This window comes from Mytilus edulis, chromosome 2, assembly GCF_963676685.1.
Source record: "Mytilus edulis chromosome 2, xbMytEdul2.2, whole genome shotgun sequence".
NCBI classification, from domain to species: Eukaryota; Metazoa; Mollusca; class Bivalvia; order Mytilida; family Mytilidae; genus Mytilus; species Mytilus edulis.
In genome coordinates, this window is record NC_092345.1 from 28,662,003 (window position 1) to 28,684,903 (window position 22,901).

The 22,901-nt window shown below is 31.9% G+C and overlaps 1 protein-coding gene across 1 annotated transcript in view; it reads right to left on the minus strand.

The window, feature by feature from the left end:
• Nucleotides 1-22,382, minus strand: part of LOC139511889 (homeobox protein Hox-B7-B-like) — a 33,920-nt gene extending 11,538 nt beyond the window's left edge. Inside the window, exon 1 of the mRNA XM_071299033.1 lies at nucleotides 21,762-22,382. Coding sequence (XP_071155134.1) covers nucleotides 21,762-22,254 — 493 coding nt within the window. The 5' untranslated portion in view covers nucleotides 22,255-22,382. The remainder of the gene's footprint in view (nucleotides 1-21,761) is intronic.
• Between the last annotated feature and the right edge of the window lie 519 nt (nucleotides 22,383-22,901).

The following is a 22,901-nucleotide window of genomic DNA, read 5'->3' on the forward strand; positions in this document are numbered from 1 at the left end:
TTTATAGCTAGCTTAACCTCTCACTTGTATGATAGTCAAATCAAATTCCATTAAATGAAAACAATAGTGTTTACTTTATATTCCGAGTCCAGTAATAAAGGTATATATATAAATGACGAAAGAAAACAATTGGAACAATATCTCAATTCGGTGGGCAAATTTTTTTCAGAAAGAATCCGATTCTTTACACAACAATTGACACCGTTTAGTTGAAAATTTGAAATTTTGTCTAAAATAGGCAAGCATTGCACCCCCATGGAGAGTAAATACTTGGGGACTTTGTAACATGCGTAGCGCTATGTGAAAAGGAGGCTATGGATTATGTGTTTACTTCCATGTTGGACTTATTCCAACCCAAATAGAGATATCCAGCATATAGAATAGTATGTCAGTTGTTATGCCATTGGTCATTGTAAAGATGCTGACAGACTATTTATAGCCCTGCCGAAATATTATTTATAGCCCTAAAGTATACGTTACATTCGAGCTGTAAAACAGACAATTCACATCACTAATGTTGAAAAGTATTGCAAAAATACGATGTGATATAATCTTCTTGTATACTGTACGTTTGGGAATCTTTTTCATTTGAAAAAAAAACAATAACTGTACGATCGTTCTTAACAGGCACGTTCTGCTCGTGACTATATCTACTGGATCTCTACAACATGACATTGTCTTAGTTAAGTGAAAAAAGAAACTATTGTTATCTTTACCAATATTGTATTCAGTTGCATGTCACTTTCGGGACTTAGACTCTACTAGAACATTATACAAAATTGCAGAGATTTCACATTAAAAGATCGATTTCCTTTGAAATTAGTTTTTGTTTTCACTGAAAGCAACAACATTGAGAAAAAGTTTTTGTTAACATAACGAGTTCATTCTCATTACATTAAAGCCATATTCGATTAATAACTTGTGTTATTTGACACTTGGTTTCATTGATTTTTTGGAAATTTGCTTTATTTAGAAACAAATATTTTACTGCATTAATATATTGACCACATTGTTGGTAAAACAGTGTCGCTATGTTGATGAATGAGATGCCAATTAGTATCAGAGGCGTTAGTTTGGTTTACTGGTTGGAATCGAACACACGATGTTTTACGTCATTCACAGAAATTTAAAAATTGAGATTTAATTAGTGTTGCTTAAACATTTAAATATAACAAAACATGTTTTCTGCAAAATAAAGACTGGTGATGTACTGTTACATATTCTATGCTCCCAAGTTCTTTATTTCTACTTCTTAAATTTCTCATCTTTCGTAGTCGTTACACAAATTGATTATGAAGGAGTAACACGCTTGGTTGGATTTGGGACATGGGCGCTTAAAACATGTGGGGATGTGGGATATGGGAGTAAAAAAGAGAGGATGTGAGAAAAAGCGATAGAATGAAATTCAAAACAGTGTGGCTGTGGCCATTGATTGACACATTAAATTCATTCATTGACTGGGACAATTTAGGTGAACGTTTGTATGTAACGACCACTGCTCACTATGTACTTTTTAAAGACACTTAAACTATGGGGTCACCAAAGGTTCTCAACACCTTAATAAAGTAATTCGAAAAATTAATCAGAAATAACACAATGTTTTGATTTATACTAATTATATAAATCAAACATAAAGGTTATTCCTGATTAATTTTTCGAATTATTTTATAATTAAAGGCGTTAAGAAACCTTTGGTGACCCCACAGTTTAAATGTCTATCGTAGGTACGTCGTGAACAGTGGTCGTTACAGACAAACGTTCACGTAAATTGTCCCAGTCAATGGATGAATTTAATGTGTCAATCAATGGCCACAGCCACACTGTTTTGAATTTCATTCTAAGGAAATAGCACGATACGGGAAAAAGAAGGAAAACAAGTTGGAAATGGGCGGGGGGGGGGGGGGTACAAATTAAGCGGGAATTGGAAAATTATCACCCCTCGATTAAATGCGTTTGATTCCACTCAATGAGTATGAGCTGTCTTCTACGACGGCCGACTGACGCCTAAAAACTTGCAAATATCGTGTTATTTTTCGTTGAGAAATATAACAGCCAGGTATTTCAATCAACATATTCAGACGATTTACAATCAAGCACAGACATTGATATTATAATTAGCATTTTGTGTCTGAGCTTTACACATACTCTTTCATTCATTTTCTTCTGGCAGTGTCTCAAACAATATTTGTGAATGATACTTTTGAAACTTGGCATGCATTTTAACATGCCTAAATGGATATCATTTAGGCTCACCTGACCGAAAGGTCTAGTGGGAATCATTTTCGTTTCTTTGTGTTGGTCGCTGCTCGTAAACATTTTCAAACTATCTTTTAAAAAACTGAAATTTAGGCTCCACAAAGACGTCTTGTTTGAACAGTATATCTATCAAAAGCTCCGTTCTTCCAAAAATTATATGTTACAGCTGATTTCATTGAGTGTGTAGGCAAAGGTTAGTTTTGGTTAGCATGCTTACTAGCTGAACCGTGAAGTCATTATTAGGTAAGGTATACTACCTTCCTTTCGAACGAAGTAGCTTAGTCCTACATACAGATAGATTAATTATCTGTCGGATTAGTCTACTTTTGAAGGAGGGTAGTTTACCTAACCTAATAATGACTTCATGGTTCAGTTAGCAAGCAAGCTAACCAAAGATATTTCCTTTGACTACACACTCAATGCAATCGGCTGTAAACAGTAATGGTAGTCATAACATCAAAATATTGTAAAATCATTCTGTGAGCGATCTAATGTTGGGCCTCTAGTTTTCTGAATAATTCGCATCAATTTAGATAAAAGATGCAGGCATATCAATGAAATGCAAAAACCTATATTTCCATTAATATTGTGATATAGTGGATGAAACTGATATTGAATAAGTTTTATTTTGTTTTTAGGTAGAGATATAGTTGATTTTGAAATACGTCGAGACGCATCCATTTTTTAAGACTTTTTTGCGTGATTCGGAATTATAAAATTTAAAATAAGCTAGTTATATATGCACTTGTGCCAAGAGTTGTTGAATTTAGTTTGAATGGCATAGAGTAGTTTCAAAATAATGAATCAAACTTTTGAAACTCGTAATAATCTGTTATATTCGGTGCGTATTCCGTAATTTGATTGTTGTAATATTTAGCCATTACTAAAATGAAAAGTACCAAAGTGGCAAATGATCAAAGAGAAAAATCAATTAAAAAGACAACAACAGTCCAAACAACACTACACATAAAACTGAAAATGTTTAAATTGAGCAACTCAAAACCAAACAGAAGGCATTCGTCGTGTAAATTTTCAACTGCTCTATGGATCTTCAATCCTATATATATTTTTCTTTCCTATACTTCATATACATATCTATTTTTCAGCTGTCATATACTTTAAATGATTGTTTTAAAATTCGTTATCCATGTGGACAGTTTTTGTCTGTTCATCCTTATATGGAGGTAGTCGCGTTTTATGTTTATTCTGCGACTAGTGGTTGTTTATTTGTCGCATTGGTACCTTTCCCTTTTTAGAAACTTTCTTAAATCCCTATTACTGCTGAGTGGTTTTTTTTAGTAAGTTTAAAAGAAAGTCGGCTGATGGAAGTGTTTCAACTAACATACATTTTTTAATGAAATTAGTTAAACTGTCAATCATTTGTCTTCGTTTTATGTAAAATAATGTGTTCATTACACAAAATACAAATTACTACTATAAAAGTCATCTACATCCATCATGGCACGATGTCTGTTTTGCTTTCATGCAGTTATTTTTTTCCTTTTCGGGAAATAATTAGGTTAATTAAAATCGGTTGCTGTATCACCAGTGACCAGTATTATAGGCATCTTTAAGACGAGATATTTCTAATTAAAATTAAGAATCAGAGGCAGATATATATATATATATATAGGTGACCAGGGGCCCGGCCCCCACTTTTTTTTATGAATATCTAGGGAATCAATTAAGCATGACTAGACTAGGCTCCCTGTCAGGCAGACAGTGTTCCCATAAATTTCTGGATCCGCCACTGAGAATAGATTGATTGCTTGCTAATAAAAGTCCAGTGACAAATAGTTAATGCATGCTTGACCGGCAAGACAAAATCGAAAGTGCTAAATTTTGAGCAATACAATATGCGCCATTTTTAGGCGAACTGAATACAAGTAAGGTATATAGTGTACAGAAAAATGAATGACAAGCTTATGTATTTGTATGCAATATGAAACAGATTTATTCATTTTTAAATCAAAGCTTTCGTCCTGAACATGCATGCAATACTCTATACTGGTTTTTTTTTAAACGGTCATTAATCGATAGATCAATATATAAATCAATTAATCAATCATTATTTCCTGTAAGTACAATGTATTTAATTCGTTGATTCCACCTGCCGTCTTTTATACCTTATAAGAATAAGTATAAAGAGTTCTGTACAACGGTCTAAAAGAGCATGTTCCACTCATATATCTGATGTTCTTATTTCCAGTAAACGGGTTGGCACATACTAATCGGAGGGTCAACGCCCAGACTAAAGGATTATATATACTAGTAACGTGAATCAACTCTAAAACTACAAATTCTGAATTTAACTTTAAAATGCAGAATTGATTTGAAACATTGTGACTTTGTCATTAAGTTGAAGTTAGATACCAAAAGGAATGTAATATTTGGAAAAACGTCCCAAATAAGCAGAAGACCGGAACAGGCCATGTGCCACTGGACTTGTACTCAATGACCAACTCTATTTATGTTTTGTCTGACGGCCACTTCAGGTGTTCTACGCCTTTTGTTTGATAATGGGTCAATTTGTCATAATTTAATACACATCAAAAGGTCTAGTTATGTTATCTGATGAAGATGTATTGATAACTATATATAATATTGTCCTGGAATAACCTTGGTAATTCGTGGTTTCTATGTATGTCGGTTTATCTATGAAACAAATAAGGTTATACGTATTATTTTGTTTTGATTTTTCAACATTTTCATATCGTCTCAAAAAGATAGCTGAATATTGGTATATGATGAATGTCGTGTTCTCAATTGCTAATTCACTTTGTAGTCGATTTCCTTTGATAAACATATAAACTTATATATTTAGTCTTAATTTAGTAAATAACATTAAACATAATGTAGGCCAAATGCGATTATATGGATTGATAGTATCCTTATTTATGGCTAGGAACAGTAAATACATATCTTAAACATGCTATCTTTGGTTATGGTAGAGGCTAGAAGAGTATCGAAAATTTAAAACGACGACATTAATTACTACATGTGCTGTACCGCAAACTTTGACCTCCCAAAATTCTCAACGCTTGTGTCATTTGTGAACCTACATCAAGCTGCTAAACACCTGTGTTTTATAGACTGATTAATTTACCTGTACACTTTGATGTTACCTAATTTTACTTATTCAAAGAAATTTATAGCCTTGTCTTAGACATATATTTGCATATCATTTGGAAGTGATATAGTGACTCTTATAAGCTTTAAATATCAAACACAGACCTACATTTTGAAAAAAAAATAGTTCGTATGAAGATTTTTCAAACGTTTTCTTAATCCATTAAATACTTTGTTCGTGTTCTTGGTAAATGAACATTATATATATTTGCGTAAGTCGAAAATTAAAATGTTAAATGCAGTATAATCTCGATATAGATCACGTGACACCTACTTTTTAAAATGGGTTCATATTTCGTGTACCTGATTGTGTTAATTTTAATCACACATATCATAAATACACGAATCATCAAGCTTACTGTGTTACACATTTCACAATTATGAAACTCTATACCAAGTTTTTGATAACAGATAAGGTAATGTTTAAAAATAAACTAAAGAAAATATAAGTTGGGTGAATGTCAATAGGACAGCAAACCAACAATGAAAGACTATCACGTCCTTAAGATAATATGTAGTCTACAGCAAATGACTAGAATGAAATTCAAAACAGTGTGGATGTGGCCATTGATTGACACATTAAATTCATCCATTGACTGGGACAATTTAGGTGAACGTTTGTATGTAACGACCAATGCTCACTATGTACTTTTTAAAGACACTTAAACTATGGGGTCACCAAAGGTTCTCAACACCTTAATAAAGTAATTCGAAATATTAATCAGAAATAACACGATGTTTTGATTTATATCAATTATATAAATCAAAACATAAAGGTTATTCCTGATTATTTTTTCGAATTATTTTATAATTAAAGGCATAAAGAAACCTTTGGTAACCCCAAAGTTTAAATGTCTATCGTAGGTACGTCGTGAACAGTGGCCGTTACAGACAAACGTTCACGTAAATTGTCCCAGTCAATGGATGAATTTAATGTGTCAATCAATGGCCACAGCCACACTGTTTTGAATTTCATTCTATATATATCACTCAAGATTTTTTTTGAATTGCCATGAACAGAGCCCGATTAATACAAGAACTAGAAGATGTGGTATGATTGCCAATCAGTAGAAAACTGTATATCCAATAGAGACGAACAGATGGGGATTTAAGAAACTGTAGAGAACAATATGGTCTTTACAGAGAAGTAAAAACCTATTCAGAAAGAATGTAAATGTTTCAAATGAGAATCATGACCAAATGACCTGTGCATGACAAAACAAAACACAAAACTCCAACACGATAGACATCTTTAAAATGACAATATTTTTCATATGTCAGTTATAAGAATAAATTATAGCTGTTTGAATTATATAACCCACTATTCAGTGATGCCGCATTCGTGTGCTCATTATTTAGATTTTTTTACAAAATTTTAGTTGACCTCCGAGTCCACACAATTTGCCACGAAAAGGTAGATAACCCTGTTTTACGTAAGGTCGAATCTCTTAGAAAAATATGTTTGACATTTGTGGTATTTGCTGTAGAAATGTTGTATAACAAAAGTAATATTTATAGTTGAATCATATTTTACCATATATGCGGTTTAAAACAAATGTATGGTATGACTATGCATGTATTAATGTCATATTAAAATTAACCTTGTAGTAAAAGGTTTGTGTAATGTATGTCTTGCCAATAATATTTATGTATGCAAATGTGAGGGAGTATGTAATGTTCAATGTTCAATAGAAAAATGAAAAAAATATTTAATCTCATTAAGAACAAATTCTGTGTGTATTTATGCCAAAATAATGTCCATTATTTGTTAACAATTGGAAGGTATCTCATGTGTCATGTTTGTGAATGAATTGAACAGCATGATAGAATGTGTGAGGTAAAAGTCAATAAAACATCGAGAGAACTAATATGATCCATAGAAGATCACATTATGGTCTTCAAAGATTTGGTGACAGTGAGCTTTTCTATACCAGGTTCGAGTAGTAAACATCTCCCAGAGATTTCAATATTCATCAACAAATGCCACTAGACAGCGAAAACTACGAAGTAAAAAAGTCCAGATTTGACAAAAGCAAATAAACTGAAATAAATTTCTTGATTTGTTTAAATGCAGTAATGAAAAAAAATTGTAATATCAACATATAAACAATTAATAAATATATGCAGAATAATAAGTAATGTCATTATGATACTACAAAGTTATTAACAGCCTATACATATAGTATCAATGTAAAAGATCTTCTACACCCTACGAGGTCATTTGTTCAGCTGGTTTCGTGGCACGAATTTGTACCGTCTTTAGTGAAGACAATAAAGACACCAGTATAGACAGACCTCGTTTTAGATATCCTATGATTTGAAATATATCTTAATGCCGGATTTCCCCAATATCTGTTTATTTCTTCTACTTAAACATCAAATATAAAACGAGGGACAATATGAACCAGATGCTCCGCAGGGCGTAGCTTTATACGACCGCAGAGGTTGAACCCTGAACGGTTGGGGCAAGTATGGACACAACATTCAAGCTGGATTCAGCTCTAAATTTGGATTGTGATTAAATAGTTGACACAGCATAGGTTTCTGACACAGAATGAATGTGTTCTAATGAACTTAAAATTTTTGTTTTCTCTTAGAGCAATTCACTATGCTGTTGAATATTAATCCTCTCAAAACAAAAATGTGTCCTCAGTACACGAATGCCCCACTCGCACTATCATTTTCCATGTTCAGTGGACCGTGAAATTGGGGTAAAAACTCTAATTTGGCATTAAAATTAGAAAGATCATATCATAGGGGACATGTGTACTAAGTTTGAAGTCGATTGGACTTAAACTTCATCAAAAACTACCTTGACCAAAAACTTTAACCTGAAGCGGGACAGACGGACGGACGAACGGACGGACGGACGAACGAACGGACAGACGGACGGACGGACGGACGGACGGACGCACAGACCAGAAAACATAATGCCCCTCTACTATCGTAGGTGGGGCATAAAAATGTTTGAAGAAATTTTCTTTTTTATTTATGAAATTTCAAATGAGAAAAATTGAACCCAATTTTTTTAATCACATCCCCCTTTCCCTTATTCCAAAACTAATCTCAATTAAAATTTCTAATGGAGTTTGCAACAATAACTACTCATTTAAATACATCATAAAATATTAAGATGTAAAAAAAACTGCTTGTTATCACTGAATGTTATTTATTATAATTTATCAGTTGGTAGTAAAAAGTGAATATACATTGTATATTGTATATAACAAAGATTTAAGTTGATTCTGGACAAAGAAAGATAACTCCAATTAAAAAAAATCTTGCTATTGCACAATATTTTGCAATTAGATATTTCTTGCTTACTATTCTGGACAAAGAAAGATAACTCTAAATAAAAAAAAATTTGCTATTTCACAATATTGTGCAATTAGATATTTCTTGCCATTGCGCAATACTGTGCAATTGAAAAGACTTGCTATTGCACAATACTTAATATAATAATTTTAGATCCTGATTTGGACCAACTTGAAAACTGGACCCATAATAAAAAATCTAAGTACATTTTTGGATTCAGCATATCAAAGAACCCCAAGATTTCAATTTTTGTTGAAATCAGACTAAGTTTAATTTTGGACCCTTTGGACTTTAGTGTAGACCAATTTGAAAACAGGACAAAAAATGAAGAATCTACATACACAGTTAGATTTGGTATATCAAAGAACCCCATTTATTCAATTTTTGATGAAATCAAAGTTTAATTTTGGACCCCGATTTGGACCAACTTGAAAACTGGGCCAATAATCAAGAATCTAAGTACAATTTTAGATTCAGCATATCAAAGAACCTAACTGATTCATTTTTTGTCAAAATCAAACTAAGTTTAATTTTGGACCCTTTGGACCTTAATGTAGACCAATTTGAAAACGGGACCAAAAGTTAAGAATCTACATACACAGTCATGACAGTTAGATTCGGCATATCAAAGAACCCCAATTATTCAATTTTGATGAAATCAAACAAAGTTTAATTTTGGACCCTTTGGGCCCCTTATTCTGTTGGGACCAAAACTCCCAAAATCAATACCAACCTTCCTTTTATGGTCATAAACCTTGTGTTTAAATTTCAAAGATTTCTATTTACTTATACTAACGTTATGGTGCGAAAACCAAGAAAAATGCTTATTTGGGTCCCTTTTTGGCCCCTAATTCCTAAACTGTTGGGACCTAAACTCCCAAAATCAATACCAACCTTCCTTTTGTAGTCATTAACATTGTGTTTAAATTTCATTGATTTCTATTTACTTAAACTAAAGTTATTGTGCGAAAACCAAGAATAATGCTTATTTGGGCCCTTTTTTGGCCCCTAATTCCTAAACTGTTGAAACCTAAACTCCCAAAATCAATCCCAACCGTTCTTTTGTGGTCATAAACCTTGTGTCAAAATTTCATAGATTTCTATTAACTTAAACTAAAGTTATAGTGCGAAAACCAAGAAAATGCTTATTTGGGCCCTTTTTGGCCCCTAATTCCTAAAATGTTGAGACCAAACCTCCCAAAATCAATACCAACCTTCCTTTTGTGGTCATAAACCTTGTGTTAAAATTTCATAGATTTCCATTCACTTTTACTAAAGTTAGAGTGCGAAAACTAAAAGTATTCGGACGCCGGACGACGACGACGACGACGACGACGACGACGACGACGCCGACGCCAACGTGATAGCAATATACGACGAAAAATTTTTCAAATTTTGCGGTCGTATAATAAAAATTAAAAAGTAAAGTGACTAAGGTCTTTAATTATGTGCCTACACGGTCAATTGGTTCAAATAAGGTGTAAGATAAAAACTATCTACAATATACAATTATTTTCTGTATTATTTAAACAAAGTCAGGCGTGTTTGGAGTTCAAGGTTTTTCTAACTTTCAATGTTAAAACTGTTAACACCCGTAATCAGATTTTAAAGATATCACATTAAAATTTAGGGCCTATATATGATAAATATGAACTATTTTCTCTCAAATTTACCACAAGGTTTTTTAAATTTGTTTGAATACCTTAAGCCACATATTCATTTATGAAGTTAACATAGTAAAAGGAGTTTTGACTTTTGATGAACACGATCTTTTAAAATCATGGTTAAAATTTGCACGAGAACTATTTTTCCTCTATGTAGGCTTTTCGTATCTTTCACCTGAAGAGTACTGTTCCGATATATTTATGTACTAGGCTTTTCGTATCTTGCACCTCAAGAGTAATGTTCCGGTATTACTTTCTTGAACAAAGTTGTGACATTGAAGGTCTTTCTAATTTCTTACAGATGATTAAACGTTGTGTGATGGTGGAAATATCAAAGCAGTTATTGAAGTGCATTGTTTTATGCCTTTATGCACATGAATACATCTATTCTGCAGTTTTCACAATATAATGTGCCATCATTAAGATCAGAAATTAATTTTAGGTCTATAACTTCCTACAAAAATCCCTGAAGAAAATTATTATATTTATCAAGTTTTGAATAATCATCAACTGAAATTCATAATTCTTAGCTTCTTCGTTGATACTTGTACTTTGGCATAATGGGGAAATTGAATTTCTTAATTTTTACTTGGTTATAAATATGCTTCTTGAGCATCAAAGAAGGTTTCAAGGGCCATGCATTTAGTTGTTTAATCGTTCATCAATGGATAAAAACAAACTTCGGAAAAGGTCCTTATTGTTACGAGCCATAAAATCACGAACTGTTAATATAGACCAGATTTCTATTATAATATTTCACATACCATTAAACTCCTACGTATGTGTACTCTACTTTCTTTAGACTTGTTTGAATTCTGAGTAACCGACTTTTCAGTTCGCTCATTTCTCCTTCGCTTCTTCTTTTTCATCGAAGGACATACTAGTAATTAATACAGCATAGATCCTAAATTCGTTTAATGGTTGCCTTCTGAATGGCATTTCAGTTTCAGGGATATTCAGGTAAAGAAAGGCTGAATTCCTTCCATTTTCAGTATTTTTTAGACAGTCACGTATATCCAATACATATTTTTCTTAACATTGATGATCTAAATTCTCATGCCAAAAATTTAGAACAAAACGTGTTCGTCGTCATCGAAATGTTGCCTTAAAGATAAACACTTTGTGCACTTAGGTGCATATTATAACATCGTCTTGAATATGCATTAGATATCTCTCGCTGGACATTTTTTTCTAATTCCTTTAGTTTTAGAAATTAATATTGCAAAACGTGTTTACCATGCCTGCTTACATACAAGTCGGTACTATAAAGAGTTTATTACTGACTTGTGAATATTCGACAAAAATATATATTCTAGTAAGATATATACTGAATTCAATTGTGCTAAACTCATGAGTATTTCAATACTATAGAAAATTGAAGTCATAATAAATATGCAAGTTTAAATTATATCTCAATAGCTATTTTAACTCCCTTAAGCAAAGATGACTGAATATGGATTTAGGTCCATAAATGTCATATAACTCTGTAACTGTTCCTTGTTTTAACTGTATCCTAAGTAAGGAACCTTGTCATCTATGTTTTACCCTGTCCTTAAGTCGGTAATATTGTAATTGCTTGTATTATGTAACACTGTTTTTTGTTTGTTTTTTTCGTTGGGTTGCTGTGACATTGGTGTAAACTTCACACCTTTTATTCATTACAATGTTTTGTCTGTCCCTGTTCTTCATATTAAATTGTAATTTTCTTTGGAAAAGCAAAAGTGTTGTAAACGATTGGAATTTGAGAAAATGGACTGGTTAATGTTTGTAGCTATTGGCCATCTCGAAATAATGGTGTCGCAGGATGTTCTGATTTTATTCTACATGCCCTAAGCAATACGTTTGTAGATGAAGTATGCCAGTAACACACAAATAAAAAGAATTGTCACTCGAAGTGTAAAGATAAATGTTTTCTGTCTCTTTTACCTCCCCCACACACTCTAAATCTAAACATTTTCATTAAAAATATCACAAGACTATGAGGTTAGTCACTATATAGTAACGGTTTTATAAATGTCCTGATTGAAAGTTTAAAAATTTCACCTTCCATTTTTTAATGTAATTTTTAAAATTTGTTCCTCAAGATTATCTAAATTGACCTTCTTGAAAGCAACGACCTTTTTCACACCTGCACGTGCGGGTTACTCGGACTTTTGACGGTGACAAATGGTCGAATTATGCCAAAACATTACACAAGCATGACGTATGGAAATCGAGGAATGACAAACTTGTTTACTTTTGGATTACAAATACCGGAATTGTGACCGGATTAAGTCCCTTTATGTCCTTTTTATGGTCACTCGAGCAATAAAGTTTGATGTACTTCTCCGATGATAATAGGAATAACGAAAAACATATTCATTTTGGAGATAATGGTTGTCCAATTCTTGCATATTTCTAATCTTAAGAATGCATAAGTGATTGTAATTATTATGGCGGTCATTACAGTTACTAGTGAGAAATATGCGAGAATGGGACATAAAATTATACTTGACGAAATAAGCTACTCGTAAACTTAGGCATAAAACTGCTATTAGAGCACACCTGTTTGTTCACACCTGTCCGCAGTAAAATTGTTTGAAGTTCTCAGTTAGATATAACAATGATCTCATCAGGCTCGTAAAATCGGTTAAACCCGACTTCGTTTTCCCGTTTAGAAAATTATGGCATCCATTAGCTTTTACTATATCGCTCAAAAGTCAAGTTTGGACTTATTCTAAAATTAAACTTAAAACTAATGTTTCAAAAATACATAACCTGAGGCAATTTAAACTTGCAGAAACAGATTTACACATTTAACAGAACAGAAACAACGAAATCTTCAACATGAATATGACTCTCACTAATTGTTGCATCTTTGAAGTAAATTGTTTGGGGTTGTAATACTTTCAGGAACAACAATTAAAATATAAAAAAAATGAATACTTCATTAAAATAAGAAAACCAAATCTGCAAAACGATCTTCAAAACGTGGGAAGCTAACCATTGAAAACAAATTTGAATTGTCAATATTCTGTCCTTCGTTGCAGCAATCAGTTAAATATTCATTCCTCGCCATATGTACATGATTTATATTCATTTGTCAATAAATATTATGTTGTGGTCAATTTTCTAGCTTTCGCTTTATCTCATTTCTTGTACAATCAATATACATTCTAGCCTGGTAAATCAAAAATATTACGAAATCTTTATGATTTTTCGTTGTATTCATCTTGCGTTTGTGTCAATTCCGAGGAAATATATTGGAAAAGACTTGTCATGCGGGCATTAGTTTTGATCTCGCAGATTTATGGACAAAAATTGTGTACAGGAGTATAGTTCCTTGTTGTCGCCGAAGGCTTTTCTTGCTTTATAACGTAAAAAAATACGCAATTATGGATATTGGATCTGATTTACAGTTTTACCAGCAGCGAAGCATCTTGACTCAGTAGTGGCCTTCATATAAAACTTGAAATTCAGATCTAACGAAATCCCGAAAAAGTAAACATACAACGGTTGACATTCAGATCTAACGAATTCCCAAAAAAGTTCAAACTATATATATTGCTAACATTTTATATTCCCTAACAAAGCAAGTTTATCAAACGATTGGAAAGCAACTTTAGGTGCGAGTCTTTTTAGCTAATTTTAGTTTTCTTTCATTTCCATTTCTTATTATTTTTATTTTTTTCAAACCCCTTTAACAAACGAACTGGTTCAAGTGATTGCCATTATGCTGACAACTGCATAGGATTGAAATAAAAGTAAGAAAAAATAGATAGACCTTAATGGTCACCTACAAAGACTATAAGAAAACCAAAACAGACCCCAAAATGTCTCAACAACCCCAGATGGGTTTTACATCCCTAAAAAAGTATATTATTTGGTATTGTTTGTTCGTGGACATGGATTTCAACTTGTTTTCCTTTTTAAAATCTAACGAAAGGAAATCATAGACATATTTTATGGTATAAAATGTATGAATTGATTTGTAAGATTTCAGGAAAACTATAATTATGCATTTCATTTTAAAACAAATATCAGTTTTCAAGAAAATGCTTTGTCAACCTTGTTTGGATGAATTTCGCTTTTTTACCAAAACATCACGGAAATGTGTAATTACAATTTACGTAAGCTCAGTTTGCATTTTAGCTTCGAAAACCTAATTTTCTTTAGGAAAATATTGAACACTATCCTCTAGGCATATTTTCTAAATTATCTCTATGGTTACCATATCTTTCATAGAAAAAAGATGCAATCCATATAATTATCTCTTTGCCTAAAACGCCATTCTCACTACGTTTAAAACGGATGTCAAATTACTTCATCTCTATGAATGAAACACGAAACAGTTACATGACGCTTGACAGTTAATTGACACATACAAGTCAAAAGCTTTTTCTTGCTTACAATTTCAAGAATGACTCATATATCTGATGGCTAAGCATATAACGTATATGAGACTTCTGGAAAACCAAGATAAAACAACTGTTCAGAAGAAACAGGAAGTGTTATGGTCAATTTTTAGAGACTATGATAGCCCTTCCGGATCACGTGTTACGACTACATGCTGTCAATGCCTTGGCTTTCACTATTGGTATTTTCTTGCAAGTATTTATTTTGTATTGTTAAAATTGAGAATAGAAATGGGAAATGTACCAAAGAGACAACAAACCGATCAAAAAGAAGATAACAGTTGTATGTTGTTTTTCAATCTCCTATCCTTTTCAGTTGTGTCTGTCTTGTGTTATCCCAAGGACTTTAGAGGTCTTGCCATTCTTAAAAAAATATGCTGAGACATTGATGTTTTTACATAAATATATTTTGAGATTAACAAATGGTAATGATACAGATGGATATTAAAAGACAAGTTGGACAAAATTTTCAAGACTACTTGGTTGAAAGCTGAACCGAAGGAAACGAAAGTCCAGACATAACAGAAAGATCTAAACAATCAAAACTGTATGGCATGTATGAACCGATAAATGTTAAAGACAATAAGGAGTTAAAACAAATAAGGAAGTTTGAAACAAACTTTGAGATCTCATAAACATGTTTAACCCCGCCGCAATTTTGCGCCTGTCCAAAGTCAGGAGCCTCTGGTCTTTGTTAGTCTTGTATGATTTTTAATTTTAGTTTCTTGTGTATATTCGGAGTTTAGTATGACGTCCATTATCACTGTACTAGTATACATTTTTTAAGGGGCCAACTGAAGGACGCCTCCGGGTGCGGGAGTTTCTCGCTACATTGAAGGCCCATTGGTGGCCTTCGGCTGTTGTCTGCTCTATGGTCGGGTTGTTGTCGCTTTGACACATTCTCCATTTCCTTTCTCAATTTTACCAAAGATATGCTAGTTAACAGAAATGTCAGACATATTTGTTGGAAAAACTGTTCATAGAAACTGAATGTGAAAGACTGGAAATACTTGCATTTAAAAATCTTTTAGCACAAGGAAGGAAACTCAGTAAGCGAGAAGTATAGACAGAAACTCCCAAACATTTAAAACAACAAAAAAAGCTTTATTTCAGAAAGCTCACAAAAGAGCACAATATGTTTCTATGTGATTAATACCGTTTCACTACTGATAGTTAATAGTACTGAAACGTAGAAAATTGTCACACAAGAACTAATCAAAGAAAGCCTAATATCTTATTTAATTTCTGTACTTCTGTCCACCAGGTACTAGTTCAATGAAGACATACTGTTCATTCAATACTGACCAACTAGCATTAAAGATGATAAATAGTCCAAAATCAGTTAATACTGACCAACTAGCATTAAAGATGATAAATAGTCCAAAATCAGTTAATACTGACCAACTAGCATTAAAGATGATAAATAGTCCAAAATCAGTTAATACTGACCAACTAGCATTACAGATGATAAATAGTTCAAAATCAGATACAGCAAATTATTTGCAATAATTTATTGATTGATTAAATGTTTGTAACACTACTTTCAGCACTATTGTGTTTTTTCGTCGAGGTCAGTTCTGATTCGATTCCCGTGTCGGGATGAAAATTTCAGAGACTGAATTTTCGGCCCTCCCTTGACACCATTTGCGAGTATGGTCTTAAGGAAGCGATGATAGTCCGTTGGAAGAGGACGATAAATGGCTGACCCGTGCTAATAGAGAGCCATATCTCTTGCACGTAAAAGACACCCTTGTAGATTTCGAAAAAGAGTAGGCTAATGCCGCTACAAGGCAGCACTCGCACCCGGAAAGTTGAAAGTGATTAATATAAGTTGCAAAACTTGTTTCCCAATCCACTATAAATAAATATGTTTAAACTAGTATTGGTAGAGGAAGCCAGATTGCCCGAAGAGAACCAACAATTGCAATAATGGTAATAGAAAATAAAGAAATGTTTCGTGAAATTATTCAGAGAGGACAGATGGAATTGCAAGCTTGCTTGATAGGTTGATTACTGATAACTAAGAAATTGGTCGATTGATAGACTTATCGATATGCGATGTTTATTGCCGTTGCGGGTCAAGTTAATGCCAGGTCGAGTTAATGCCAAATCTAGTTATAAGTAAGTGTGAAATTGGTCAGTTTGATTTACTCTGAAAAGGTATACAATCAGACGATTTTATTTACATTGAATAAGAAGGGTATGAAATTTAAGCATTATAACATAAGGGTTTTGTATAATTTCAAATTTGAATAAATAAGCTCATATAATGCAGAGGGGATGAATTTCTTAATACTTGGAATATTAGTTACTAGTATCTTAATCAGTTGACAATGAAATTATATATTACCGCACAACCAACTATATCTTTTAAGAGTGGATATTTTTAGGTCCGGGGAGTCTGAATATTTCTACAAATCACGTTCGCAGTTCTGATTGAATAATCAACAATTATATTGAACATTGGAGCTGCACATGGAACTAAACAAAGGACTAAGATTACCAAGTCGTATACAAGAATAATATTAACATAAGTTTTAATTATTTTAAAAATAGCACAAGGCATATACAAAGACAAGGAAAGATTGAAAAACAACATACAAAGATTGTATAATCGGAAATAAATGTTTAATATCAGATGACCCCGTCCTTATACTCTATCCTTTCCTTATTCATCATGTGAAAAGTTGCACTAAGGAGGTTACATTAAAAGGTACTATATAACTTTCATGGTTGGGCTTATAATTATTTCTTAAATTTTGATACTCTTTATTCGTCCCCCATTTTCTATTGGTGCACTTCAAACCCAAAAGTATAGTACTGTCCTTCGATCTTATCATAAAAACGGAGGTTTAAACTCCCTCGGACAAAATTGACATTTGTTGGATTTGCCTTTTATTAGGGCATTTTTGGTCTTGTAGCTTTTCAACTGTTTCGGTACTTGATCATCCTTTCATTTCTATAATATTCGGCTTAGAGCGTTCATAATGATGATAAATCCAGAAAAGCGCTTCGGACGGAATTTATATACTGTTGTTTATCTTTTGTCAATATAAAGATTTAAAACCATGGTGACCGAATGAGAAAAGTTTTACATATATGTCTTAAAAATCGAATTAATTCATATTTAATAAAATTAAACTTTTCAATTATGGTACAGTTTAATTTCATTCTAAATCAAAGAATGCGACCATAGAGGTAATAATAAATTATTTTACTCTTATTTATTCTGAAAAGATATACGGCTAGATGATTTTACTAACATTGAATCGGACGAAAATGAAATTAAAACCTTTACAGGAGTTATCCATAATTTCAAATTTGATATAAAATAAATGGAGAATGTGTATGACATGATTTGTTTTTGTGGAAATTCCTGGATTGGTTTGAATTTTTACACACAACTCAATAGTTGACTTGACGTTCTTAACGTTTGATGAAAAGAATCGTCTTGAAGAATTTTAAACATGTAATCTCCATTTTAGGCAAACCTGTAAAGTGTTTTGTGTTTTTAAACTTAATCGTGATTCAAATACATTAGTATCAGGGATTTTTCTTTGACAAATATTTTTCTCTTCTTAATTTTTAAGAATCGCTCAGAAGGGTATACGGTACAAGAAAATTCACAGTATTTACTTTCAAAAAGTTCATAAAGCAAGTTTATAAAGCAAGTTCATAAAGCAGTCTTGGTAAGTCTTCGGTAACAACCAAACAAACAATAAAAGTTGACAAAATTGGCGCCTTAAAAAGATAGATAATCTATTCAAAACAGAACATGCTTAAAAACCCTTAAATTATATACATTATAATAAGAATGTATCGAGTCTTCTTTTCGCTGTTAAGTATGATTTGACAACAATGGAGAATTGTCCATCTTTTGCATTTAAATTGTGTATCATGTCTGAAGGTTCTACCTATTATACACTAAAAGGTGTGGGGTAGACGCCAAATTACAGCAACCAAGCAACTAAAACATCAAAAAGTCAACATACGGTTTTCAACAGTAGACAAGTGACCACACAGTAAGTCAAGCTCCAAATTGGTTTAGTCTTGTTTTACAAAATGATTTAACCGACCTTGTTCCCCAAAATGAAGAAAAGCTTAATATAAAAATACTCTTCAGTTTCATATATTTTTATTTTCTTGTATAGATAATTGACAATATATTTTGTAATAATTTATAAAATTTATAATTTTTATTTTGAATAAGTATTTGACATTAGAGTTATATTTTTTCCTTCCTTAGTATCAATGAGAAATCTTTAAATATATGAATAAAAGAGTAGGTGGGTATATGTCAGTGACAGCAACCCAATTACACACGCAAATTTAGAATATTTATTCATTTCTACTTCTTTTAATCTTTTAGCGGTTAGCTGTCAATTTCATCCCATATATTTTGTACAATATCTTAATTTAAAAAAAAACGTATGCTAATGGTCATTTATTTGTAAATTGATTATTTAGAGTTAAAGAGACTAGAGACTGATTTATAACAAATAAATATATTAGTTTTCCAATTGAAATGAAACAAATGGACATCAGCAAAGTGCTCAATTTCAGGAGCAAAAATCAAACATACCCAAAATGCTTTTGAGGTATCATCAAGCAGCTATTAAATAATACAAATAAATTTATTGTGATCTGACATTAATATAATTGTGTTTAATGATGGTTCGTATTTTTATGAATTAGTTTGATCCGCCATCAAATCCTGTCAGGAATAATGACTATTTAATAGTTTTGGTTGTGGATCTTTGGGATTTGAACAGCACTACCTATTAAACAGTTGATTATTTTCTCATTTTGTTGGACAGCCATAATACGTCACGGATTATCACGTTTGTATAACCCTATTCAAACTTTCAACAAAAATTTCTTTGTGGTTTTTTCAAGTTCAAAAATTATTTGAATGACATTTTGTATTTCTTGTCAATAGCCATAATGACTTGTAAAAGGGTGAATAAGATCTAATTGATATTTTGTGTAAGGATAATTTTAAATCTTGTTTTTTTTTTACATATTCATGTACACATCAAACTAATTTTAAAAACATTAGACAACTTTTTATGTTTTAATTTGAAGCGAAGAAATAACCCTTTTTATTATAACTTTTATCCTATAGATAGCCTTTATGAACTTATTTAGATGTATATATTCAATTTAAAATTTATTTTTTTCTGAATAGTGTTGTTAAAAACTATACGTTTTTCCTTCTTTCAATGTTTCATTTTTTTTTACATTTAAGTATTTTTTATACAAGAAATTTCAATGATCATTTCTTTTCTTTCTTTTCTTTCTTTTATTTGTGTTATGAAATTTGTTGAAAAATCGCTTTTGATGAAAGCTATTGACTGTGAGCAATGTAATGGCAATTATACATTTTAATCTCAAAAATATGCAGTTGAACTTTTACATCACAAAATGAATTAATCCATAGCTATCTGTCTAGACTCAACTTCTGAAACTTTGGGGATTTTTTGTTAATTTTTTGTCTGACAGAAATATCTTTTAGCCTATATTTACTAAATTCAAATAAAACAACAATCTTGTTCAATGTTCTAATTTCAAAGGGCAAATATTTTACCTTTAACTGTGTCATTATAATTTAATACAGGCGTTAATTGTTTTTAATTTTAACTTTTCGTGTGATTTTATCTTTATTTTGATCAGGCAATTCGCCAAAAAAAAAGTTTGATGTTCAAATGATATAACCGGTAAAAAATACAATAAAAGGGGAACAACTCGTGGGTGAAAAGCTGAATCATTTTGGTCGTTATCAGATGTAATTATTGTTTTATGGATTACTGCAAAAAACAAAAAAATAATCTTTGTCATTAATAGAGAAAAAAAATCGCATGAGAGTTCATGAAATATTTAGTACCCTATTCCACTTGCAATGTTATTAAAAAGCTACAGTAAAAGAACTTGTTCAATAGTACTAGGTTATTTTGTCTAAAATTAATTTTGAAATTTATCTCATTTTTATATATGTTTTTGTTACTCATTGTGAAGTTCTCGGTTAACAGGCAGTACACGTTTAACAATGAAGCGTCGTTTGTAATTTCTGTCATTAAAATGTCTTTATTATTAAATTTGAATTTTAAAATTTGTTGAAATGATGATACAACACTTAAGTTGATCATTCTCGCCATTTTCAACAATTAATTGCTATTTTTGTTACATGCGGGTACAATTTCTATTAAATATTCATAGTGATAATATATTTTATTGTCCTGAAACATTGCTCAATTTACAAAATGATTTAGGGGGAAATTTCTTCAGTCAGTAATTTTTAATTTACATTTTCACCACCTTTAATTTACAACAAATAATTTTTTAAAGAATATATTCACCTAATTTGTTTCATTGTTTATTTTTTACTCTTGATAAAAGTAGCAAGAAACAATTTTATCTTGTAAACGAGAACAAATTTCTGAAAACTATAAAACCAACAGTGTTCGTTGATTTAATGCCTGTATTGCATTTTTATTGCCGAGTATCTGAGGGTTTCTGAGGGCAGAAGAAATAAAAAGAAAATGTTATGGCAAAAGAAAATGCTTGTGCATATAGAACAAGTTCTAAATGTCAAACAGAAATGAATTTGATATCTGAAACCTAGCGTTACTTAGTAATAAATTTTGTAATAAAATAGGGAAATTTTTCAATATCAAATACAAGCAATAAATTTAAGGACGTAAACATATCGTAAAAATAAATACATGTTTATCCTTAAATCACTATGCACTGGAAAAATTTATTTAAAAAATGCCGCAAGATAAAATTGATGTTCTGTGTGGTTAAGAAATCTTTATTATTATTTTCCGGACACTAATAAATAATACATTTTGACATTTGTATTAATAAGTTTCTATTTCAATTTGTAATAACTATATTGGACAAACAATCTCCCAGATGAGGGGTCATATATCCATTTTTACTGCCCAATCATTAGTTTTATGTGTATTTTATTTGTAAAATGAAATAAAACAAGGCTACTAACCTACAATTGACATCCACGGATAGAACGGTGGTGGTGGCTCCCCGTCCTCATTTCCAGATGGGGTCCCTGGTGTCAACGGACTAATTGGATCTTTACTGGTTCCATTATTTATATTATTACTTGTAGGAATATTTTCCGGACAAGTTTCCCTATAACGTAAATTCCCAGAAACACTCATATTGGGATAAAACGATGGACGTCCCGCGTGCATACCCATTCTTTGACTGAGATCATGAGTCCGTTGTAGAGCCTCCATACGACATGCTTCGGCCTGGTTATATCCCATATAGTACCGTTGGGACCTATAATCAGCCCCTGTTGGACAAATATCGGGGATGTTCAAAAAATGATCCATGTATGATGAATTTTCTGTTGTACCATGTAGATCATCACCTCTTGTCGACGCCGTATGTCGTAAGGGCAAATACGAGCTCATTCCAAAATGTTTGTAAGTGTGAGAGCCGTTCACAGTGTTTTGTTGTGAGGACACCATCTACGAAAATATTATTTCAGTTCCAGAAATTTGTTTGAGATGTCTCAGGGACCCTGTAGCCCTTTCAACAGATAACTGACACATTTAATACTCAACCAATCACATTTCAACGGTTTTGACCTCTGGTGACCCTAATTCTTCACAGCTTCGAGTCTGGATTTCCTCCGCTGCGTAAAGCAGTTCCTCGGTTTTCGTTGCATAGATGATTTGAACAACCCGCCTGTTTATATTTTTAAATTATGTTGATTATATAAACAAATAGCTTAGTGAAACTTATTCTAAATTAATTCAACGGAGCGTTGTAAATATTTGGGTAAGTGAGAAAGAAGGTGTTCACTATCACTGCAATTTGTTTAAAAAGTCTAATAACAAGATCAAAGGCACTTATCTCTACATATCCCATTATTTAGAAATTTTTCAAAAATTCTGTCAAAGATATTTTTCAATCTGTTTTTCTGTAAATACATGGATTAAGTCAAAGAGATCTTTCTTTGCACTGAGTAAATTTATATAAGTGATAAATAGATACAAGCTAAGGCCTTGTCTGACGGAATTGAAATATGATTGGGTTCTGTTACCGTCCTAATTACAAAAGAATAATGGTGTGTTTATGGCTTCTTTATTTTAATCTTTGTTCAGGTGGCGAA